Genomic DNA, 8,005 nt, shown 5'->3' on the forward strand with positions numbered 1-8,005 from the left:
CAGGGGAGCGGTTGAAGGCAGTGGCGCGGGGGCGGTGGGGTGGTGGGGTGGTGGGGTGGTGGGGGAGGCACGGGCCTGGTGAGCCTGGTGGTGTCATCACTCACCAGCGGTTGAGTCCTGAGCTGTCCATGAACCCAAACTCGCACACGGTCTTGTTGGTGAAAGAGTCGACTGCGGCAGCAGCGGGGGCAGCGGCGGTGGCGGCAGGCTCCGGCACACCCAGGTGCTGCTAGTGGCAGTGCCCTGGCAGCACTGGGGCGAGTGGCCTGGTGGCAGCGAGGCGCGGGAGGCGAGGTGCAGGCGCAGTGGGGCAGGCTTGCAGGGAGGGGAGCGGGCTCACCCTTGCCGCTCAGGTCGACGATGTAAACCTCTGCGGTGGCATAATAGGAGCCTGCGGGGATGGAGAACAGAGGCAGGGAGAGGATCGAAGGGAGGCAGGGACGGCGCGAGGCAGGCGCCTCGGCGGCGCGTGGGGTGGTGGTGGTGGGGGGGTCCTGCAAGCAGTGTGCAGAGTGCAGAGGTGGTGGGCATGCGGGCATGCGGGCAGGCAGGCTCGCCTGGCTCGTCGCCGCACTCCCACGACGTGTAGCGACCTGAGGGTGGACGAGTGCAACAGGCGGCGGGTCGCAGGTGACGCGCGGGCCTAGCACCAGCACACACACAGCACAGCACAGCACAGCACAGCGCAGTCTCTTTCTCTTTCTCTGCCCCCCCCCCTCTCCCCCTCCTCACCGACTTCCGTGTACAGGTCGCCGCCCTTCACGTAGGCGAAACTGTATGTGTCGTTGTTGGTGTAGCCCATGGCGGTGGTGACGTCGGCGGCCTCGTCGAACTGGTAGGAGGGGCCCGTGAGGAAGGGCGGGCCGCCGCCGTTCGCAAAAGCCGGGAAGTCGGCTGCGGGGCGGGGGGCAGGAGAGGGAGGCGGTTCATGGCGGTGGGGAGCAGAGGGGTTGGGTTGACACCTTGGGAGGAGGGTACAAGGTGGTGAGGCGTCAGTGCAGGCTGGGTGTGGCGGAGCGAAGCCGATCTGCCCCGCCCGCTGGTCTGCGCCGCACCTGCGGCGGCGCCGAGCGCCAGCGCGCCGAGGAGCGCTAGCGTCAGTGCGCAGCGGAGGGGCGCCATTCTGCACTGTGGGAGGGGCAACTGCATGAGCTTATGCTCATCATCCGTGACATGCTGCCTGCTGATCAATCCTCCCAGCAGGTGCCCAGGCAGTGGGGCTCCCCAGCCTGCCCAGGTTGGGGTGCCGCCCGCCGCCGCCGCCGCCGCCGCCAGCCGCTGCTCCTGCTCCTAGCCTCCCGCGGGCCGCGGGTGCTGCGATCCCTGATGCCTGCTGCCCGTCTGCAGCCCATCCGGCCCGCGCCTCACCCCTGTATCTATCGGAGAGCGTGTGAAATGCGGGGGAGTGGCCGCCCAGTGAAGTGCGTCCTGCGGCACCCCAGGCACTTGGAGACCGTCAATTGGGCTGGGCAGGGAGGCACGGATGGCGTGCAGGGAGGGTGCGGGCGCTTTCAAGAGGCTGGCGATACCATCCTTGACATGCCGCTGCCGCGGTTCTCCTACCTTGACTTGCAGGTCCCGCTGTGCTGCTCCCAGGGGTAACGGCACGGTCCAAAGCACCGGCTGCACGCCGCCCGGCTGCCTTTTGCCGCACAATGGTGTGTTGCCGCCAGCTGGCACAAGGCTTCACCGGCAGAGATTTGCCAGCAGAGAATTTCTCTTCAGCTATCCCCTCCATCCTCCATCAAACAGATGAAATCATCTATTTGAATGGGTCAAGGGGGCATGAGGGGCAGGGGTGGTGCGCCCGCCCCACTGCGCTAACCATCCGCTCAGCCCCGCCCGCCCCACCCCGCTGCACGCTCCGCTCGCCGCCGCTGCCTTTCCACAACATCGGCTATGAAAAAATGCCCCTCTCCATTTGCACAGCCATGCTCTCACAGTGGCAAGCTACTCAATGCTCCGTAAGCTCAGGCAGCTTACATCATCCTGTACCCATCCGCTTCCTGTCTGCCGCCGCCAGATGTAATCCTTGAACTGCTGTAGAGACAGCGTGGAGAGGGGTGCCCAGGGACCAAATCAGGACATGAGTTACAGCGAAGTGCGCATTTCGGGAAGTGGAAGAGTCGGTCAAGAGGGGTGCCGCAGGCAAATGCCCCACAGCGAGCCCCGCAGCATGCATGAATACAAGGAGTCGGTCAGTGTGATCAGCGCTCAGAACGAGCCTGGGTCAGTTCCGCTGCCGATGGACGGCGGCCTGCTCTGGCCAGAAGCATTGGCATCAAGGCCAGCTGCCATCAGAACTAGTTGCGACCTGCAGCTCAGGGAGGCACAGGCCAGGTCAGTGAATGAAACATGGCCGGGCGCTGACATCATGTGTGATAGGGATTTACAGCACCCAGCATGCAGGAGCGACCATACCCAGCAAACGGGGCCCGGCACAGCCAGCAGGCAAGCCAGCCAGTGCAGCACGCACCATGCCGCCGCCTTGCCGGCGCCGCCAGCACCACTTCCTCCAGGGTGGCAGCCCCCGGCAGCCCCGCCGACCCCTTCTGCCCCTTATTGGCCTTGCCCTCAGCGGCTGCTGCCACCACCGCCGCCACGGCCGCGTCCACCGCCGCCACCTCAGCAGCTGGCGCAGCGCCTGCATCTGTCGGCGCCATGGCGGCACCGCCGCTGCTGGTCTGCAGCACCCCGGCGGCCGCCGCAGGCGATCCCGCAGGCGAGGCGGCTGGCTGCGCCTTGGCCGGCCTGCCGCGCTTCTTGCCGCCGCCTGCCTCCTTCTTCTTGCTCCCTTCCATCTGCTTCTTGCCGCCCGGCGCAGCTGCCTCTGCCGCCGCATGCTTCTGCTTCTTGCCGCCGGCAGCTGCCGTCTTGGGCTTGGCGCCCGCCGTGGCGCCGCCGGCAGGCTTGCGCCGCTTGCCCGTGCCCGCCTTGGCACCCTCCTGCGCCTGCTCCTGCGTCTCGACAGCGAGCGCCTCCTCCTCCTGCGCCTGCCGCTGATCCGATGCGGGGGGTACTGCGGCTGCCGCCGCCTCTAGCTCCCGAATCTCCCGCTCCAGCTTCTCTGCAGGTACCACAGTACCACAGCAACGGGGTCGTTTGTCAGCGGCGGCGGCAATTGTTTTCGGTGGGGTCCATTGTTGAAAACAGACAGATAGTAGGCGGGGGCAGGGGCTCCGTGGAGACGCAGGGAGCTGCAGCCCATGGCACACTGCCTCTCGCTGCCCGGCCCACCTGCCAGCTCCGGCGGGCAGAAGCCGGAGGCCAGGGCGGCGCGCTTCCCCTCCAGGCCCCCAGCCTTGTTCAGAACGAGGTAGTGAGCAACCGACAGGTAGCCTGCAGGGCAGTGGTGGCGGGCAGGACATGGCCGTGGAAACAAACAGGGTGGGTGGACCCTGGCACCAGCTTGGAGAGGGGTGACCTGTGCCAGGCGCTGGCCTACCCCAGCCTGACCCGGCTGCCTATGCGCGCCGCTCCCCCACCTGGCAGCCAGCCAGGCCGGGGTCGGCCCGTGCACTCACCCCGCGACTTGACGCTGCGGTGCAGCTGCCCCGTGGCTTCCCACTTGCGCAGCTTGCGGTGGCGGGAGCAGTTGCACAGGTCGCGGCAGCAGGGGCACACCCACGCTGCGGAAGCAGCAGGGGCAGGAGGGGCGAGGCAGAGGTGGACAGACGTGTCCGGCATCTTGTAGGGCAGGCAGCCGTGGCAGGCCCCATTGCAGCACCGGCAAGCACACGGCAAGGCGGTGAGGCCCCTGGGCCGCAGCCAGGCGCGCACCCTTGTTGGCAGCGGCCTCCTCCACATGCTCCCCATACCGAGCAAACAGGCAGTCGCCGCACAGCACGCCCTGCGCCACGATGCGGAAGAGACGGGAATAGTTTGCTTCAGAGGAACAAGTGTAGAGATGCAGCCAACGACAGGCACACAAGCGGGAGGCGCAGCTGCTGCCGGTGCCCCCTGGCACCTGCCAAGCTGCATATTGCCAGGCTCTCCAGCGCTGCCAGCCAGGCTCCCTGGAGCCTGGTGTGCCCCGCACGCACCACGCCCGACTTGCAGCGCGAGCAGGAGGTGCGCTGCCCCAGCGTCTTCTGGCGGCACTGGTGGCAGGAGAGGCCCTTGTCGGAGTCGTAGATGCTGCAAGGGGGCGGGCACAGCATGCACAGCGTGGCACAGCATGGCAAAGCACGCAAGACACAAGGATGCAGCAAGAGGGCGGCAGCGGAGAGGCAGAATTGAGGCGGCTGAGCTCGCTGCGAGCCGTCGACCCCTGCACCCACAGCACAGCTGGCGCCTCACCGCTCCCCGCCACTGTTGTACCCATCCGTAAACATCTCCCTGCAGCCCGCCACAGGCAGGCAGGCAGGCAGAACGAAAATAGGTTGGCAGGCAGGCAGGCAGGCAGGCAGCACGAACAGAGGTAGGCCGGCAGCGCAGATTGGCTGTCACCTTCAGTGCAGCTTAGTAAGGCAGGTGTGGCAATGGCGTGCTGCCTGTCGCACCCGAGCAGGCCAGCGTGCAAAGCAGGGCCAGGGGGCATGCACGGCCAGGCGAGCAGCAGCCAGGCGAGGGCAGCAGGCGGGCGCACCACTCCTTGTCCGTGGATCCCAAGGCCAGCACATGGGCTGCCCCATACACCTCCTCGCACTCCCCCTCTGCAGGCAGGCGGCGGCGCGTGCACACGCGGTCGGCATGAGCGGCCAGGCAGAAGCAAGGGGCAGGCAGGCATTGCAGCAGCATTCCGCAACAGCTGTGCAAGCCCAGAGGCAGGCGCGACTGGCGATGCGGCCAACGGACCCTTGACGAGCGGGCCGTCGCGTGGGGGCCGGCTGCCGCCGCTCCCCCGCTCCTGCTCAAACACATAGCAGGGCCGCTCCTTCCCCTCAGTCCGCTTCGACCTGCGGCAGGGGTCGGTCGTGAGAGGGCCGGTGCGTCGGTGCTGAGCCCAGGGAAGAGGGAGTCCACAGGCGGCGGGGTGGTAACAACAGCCACGGCGGCGGCATCTGACCGACAGCTCAACAAAGGGCAGGTGGGTGCTGGTCAACCGGCAGGCGCTGATCCATTCAGCCGGGGATGCCAGGGCGCAATCGCTGCCCAAGGTGCCACACATCCAAGTGCAGCCGCTGGGCAGGAGCCCACCTGCGGGACGGCTCCAACGCTTCTGCCGGCTTGTCGGCGGGGCGCCGCTTCTTCTTGGCTGGCTGCTCCGCGGCACCTGCCTGCTGCAACTCCTCTACCATCTGCGGCAGGCGAGAGGGAAAGTTCAGGCCACAAAGGGCGCAGGGCGGCGAGAGCGTGGCGGAGTGCAGCTCGCTGTGGCGGCGGCGGCAAAGCGCATTGGCCTGGCTGGCTCGGCGGGGCCAGGCACCATTGGTACCGTAACTGGCATCCGGCAGAGAGTGCGGAGGACCCCAATTGGGCTGCGATTGCGAGCCTGGGCGGCAAGGTAACAACGGGGCCAGCCCGCTGCCTTGCCTGCGGCAGCTCCAGTTCTTGCAAGCGGCGCTTGTTGGCCTCGATACGCTGAATGCGCTCCAGCTCATAACTCGAGAGCACAACCGGGTCAGCCATCGCAGCGTTGCCCGAGCCCTTCGCCAAGTACGAGCAGCAGTGGCTCCCCAATCTCGCTGCAGGGATCGCCCAGTCACCCTGTACGCAAACAAGGGCGGCAATTTGGTTCAGGCGCCCGCCTGACGGATTTTCAAAGGAGGTGCGCCAGCCTGGCCGCCAGTGTGGCGCCGTCGCCGCAGATGATGGGCCGGCATGTCACGCTGGCGATGATGGGACGCCTCCGCTGCATCCCAGCTGCGCCTATGTTCCTTCTGCAACATCTTACAGCCTCAGACACACCATGGATGTTGCCCTCGACTTGAACCAGGGCGGGCTGCGCAAAGGCGTCCACACTCCAGCCGCTCAAGACCACCATAGATCGAGGCATTCATCATGCATTACAGGCAATGCCCGCAGATGCTGAGGCAAGCAGGGTCCAACCACACTTCAAAGGGTGATGGTAAAGTTATGCAGGGCGGCGTCCCCAGCAAAAAACTGCTGGGAGACCAGGCGCCCACCGAGGCATCACGACGGGCGGGGCATCACGGGCAGTGCACCGCCCGTGCCCTGCATGCTCATCAGCTGCTGCATGAAGGCCATCTGCATCTGCGCCGCCACGCCCTGCTGGCCCTGCTGCGCCGCCAGCTGGCCCGGCAGGCCCGCCAGCGCCGCCGCCGGCACCGCGCCGGCGGGCGCGGGCACAGGCGCCGCCACCGAGGCGGCCGCGGCGGCCTCGGCCACCGCCTTGGCCTCTGCCGCCGCCTTGGCCCGGGCGTCAGCCAGCGCCCGCCGCCGCTCCGCAAGCGCCGCCCGCTGCTGCTTGTGCTCCGCGATGACCGAGGCGTACTGCTGCTCCCATTCAGGCTTCAGCTGCGGCAAGAGGGATGGGAAGAGGAGCATGCGGATAATGGGGAGGTCGTGCTGGCGATGCGTGGATGGCCGAGTGGGGCCCCGCCAGATGCTCGCCAGCCACAGCCCGGTTTCGCAGCAAACCCAGCCCCGGCGCAAGCAGTAGCAGAAGCAGCAGCATCAGGCAGAGGCCCCAGCAAGCGGCAGCACCAGTCAAGAGGTCCCAGAGCCAGATGTGCCAGCAGCAGCAGGGGCAGATGCGCACCAGCAGGAGGTTGGGGTTGGGCGCCAGGCGGCCGCCGGTGAACGGGCTGTCATCTGGCGGCAGGAGGCCCAGCTCCTGAAGCAAAGGGCCAGGGCACTGAGAAATAAGTATAAGAAACAGGGAGGGTGCAGGCAGCACACGTGAGTGCTGGCCGTGGCCGCGCTGCTCTGGGCCCAGGCGGCGAGTCAAGCCGTTGCCGCCAAACAGCCACCCGGCAGGCGTGCCTCGGGGCTGGCAAGCCGCACCAACGGCGGCGCACCTGCAGCCGCTGCTTCTTGCGCCGCTGCACCACCGCCGAGCGGTCCTCCTGAGGCTCCGCCGCCCGCCCAGCCGCGCGCGCCTTGGTGTGCCCTACGAGCGCCGCCGCCGCCGCCTCGGCGCCCTCTGTGCACACGACAGCGCGGCAGGCAGCGAGTTGGAACCGTGGGGGCCTTTTCCAAGCTGAGGATGCATGAAGGTGCCAGCAGCTGTGCCTCGCGTCCACGCCTGCTGCAGGCAGGGACAGCCACCACTACCACCAGCGCCCCGCCGCCGCCGCTCCCTGTCTGTGCCGGCCCGCTGCCCTTTCCTCACCCGAGCCGCGGGCCTGCCGCTTCTTGCCGCGCGCCTTGGCCCGGGGCTTCTCTGGCTCGGGGGTGGCGTAGAACACGTCGGGAAGCCGCCCTGAAGCCAGTCACGGGGCCCGGGGCTGGTCAGCCACACGGGCTGTACCAAGCTGGGCTGGCACCGCTCCCCAGCGGGAGGGCGGGCCGCTGACTAGGTGGCACCACAGTCTCAAGGCTGCGCCCTCCTCCCCTGCGCCCTCTCCCTGCACTCTCCCTCTCTCTCAGGATGAGCCGCGGCAGCTGTACCGCCTCACCTCCCGCCCTGTACCGCTCCACCTCGGCGATGGCGGCCTTGAACTCCGGCTGGTCGCACTCGCGGCTGAACTGCTCCAGGCCCTGCAGCCAGGCAGGCAGGCAGGGAGCAGGGGGCAGCAAAGCTTGGCGCAGGGAGGAGGCAGCTGGGGCTGCGGAGGAGGGGACGTGCATCATTGGACACGCGCCGCACGCCGTCCTCGCGACACCACCCCCCGCAAGGGCGCCCACCTCCTCCCAGTCCGTCAGCTGCCGCTTGCTGCCAATCCACTGGAACTCAAAGGTGCCGAAGAACCTGCGGGGAGCGGGCGCAGGGGGAGGGGGAGGGCCACCGGCGGCCGAGCACGAGCAGGGTGAGAGGACTTGGCGCCGAGTGCACCCCTGCCACCAGCAGGCACATCCACACATGCCTGTACACCCACCCACAGGCAAACCAGCTGCCGGCATCCACACTATGCACACGCCACACTGCCACACAAAATCG

General features: G+C 67.9%; 1 protein-coding gene across 1 annotated transcript in view; it reads right to left on the reverse strand.

Annotated features, from left to right (window-relative positions):
• Nucleotides 1-1,984: 1,984 nt before the first annotated feature.
• CHLNCDRAFT_49784 (hypothetical protein) overlaps nt 1,985-8,005 on the reverse strand; it is a gene marked incomplete at both ends in the record, with an annotated part of 7,124 nt that continues 1,103 nt past the window's right edge. Inside the window, 16 exons of the mRNA XM_005851312.1 lie at nt 1,985-2,037; nt 2,477-3,067; nt 3,238-3,339; nt 3,525-3,629; nt 3,781-3,885; nt 3,968-4,137; nt 4,300-4,338; nt 4,589-4,655; nt 4,798-4,898; nt 5,140-5,240; nt 6,097-6,420; nt 6,665-6,739; nt 6,924-7,048; nt 7,238-7,327; nt 7,524-7,605; nt 7,753-7,816. Coding sequence (XP_005851374.1) covers nt 1,985-2,037; nt 2,477-3,067; nt 3,238-3,339; nt 3,525-3,629; nt 3,781-3,885; nt 3,968-4,137; nt 4,300-4,338; nt 4,589-4,655; nt 4,798-4,898; nt 5,140-5,240; nt 6,097-6,420; nt 6,665-6,739; nt 6,924-7,048; nt 7,238-7,327; nt 7,524-7,605; nt 7,753-7,816 — 2,194 coding nt within the window. The remainder of the gene's footprint in view (nt 2,038-2,476; nt 3,068-3,237; nt 3,340-3,524; nt 3,630-3,780; nt 3,886-3,967; nt 4,138-4,299; nt 4,339-4,588; nt 4,656-4,797; nt 4,899-5,139; nt 5,241-6,096; nt 6,421-6,664; nt 6,740-6,923; nt 7,049-7,237; nt 7,328-7,523; nt 7,606-7,752; nt 7,817-8,005) is intronic.

Source organism: Chlorella variabilis, assembly GCF_000147415.1.
Source record: "Chlorella variabilis unplaced genomic scaffold CHLNCscaffold_2, whole genome shotgun sequence".
NCBI classification, from domain to species: Eukaryota; Viridiplantae; Chlorophyta; class Trebouxiophyceae; order Chlorellales; family Chlorellaceae; genus Chlorella; species Chlorella variabilis.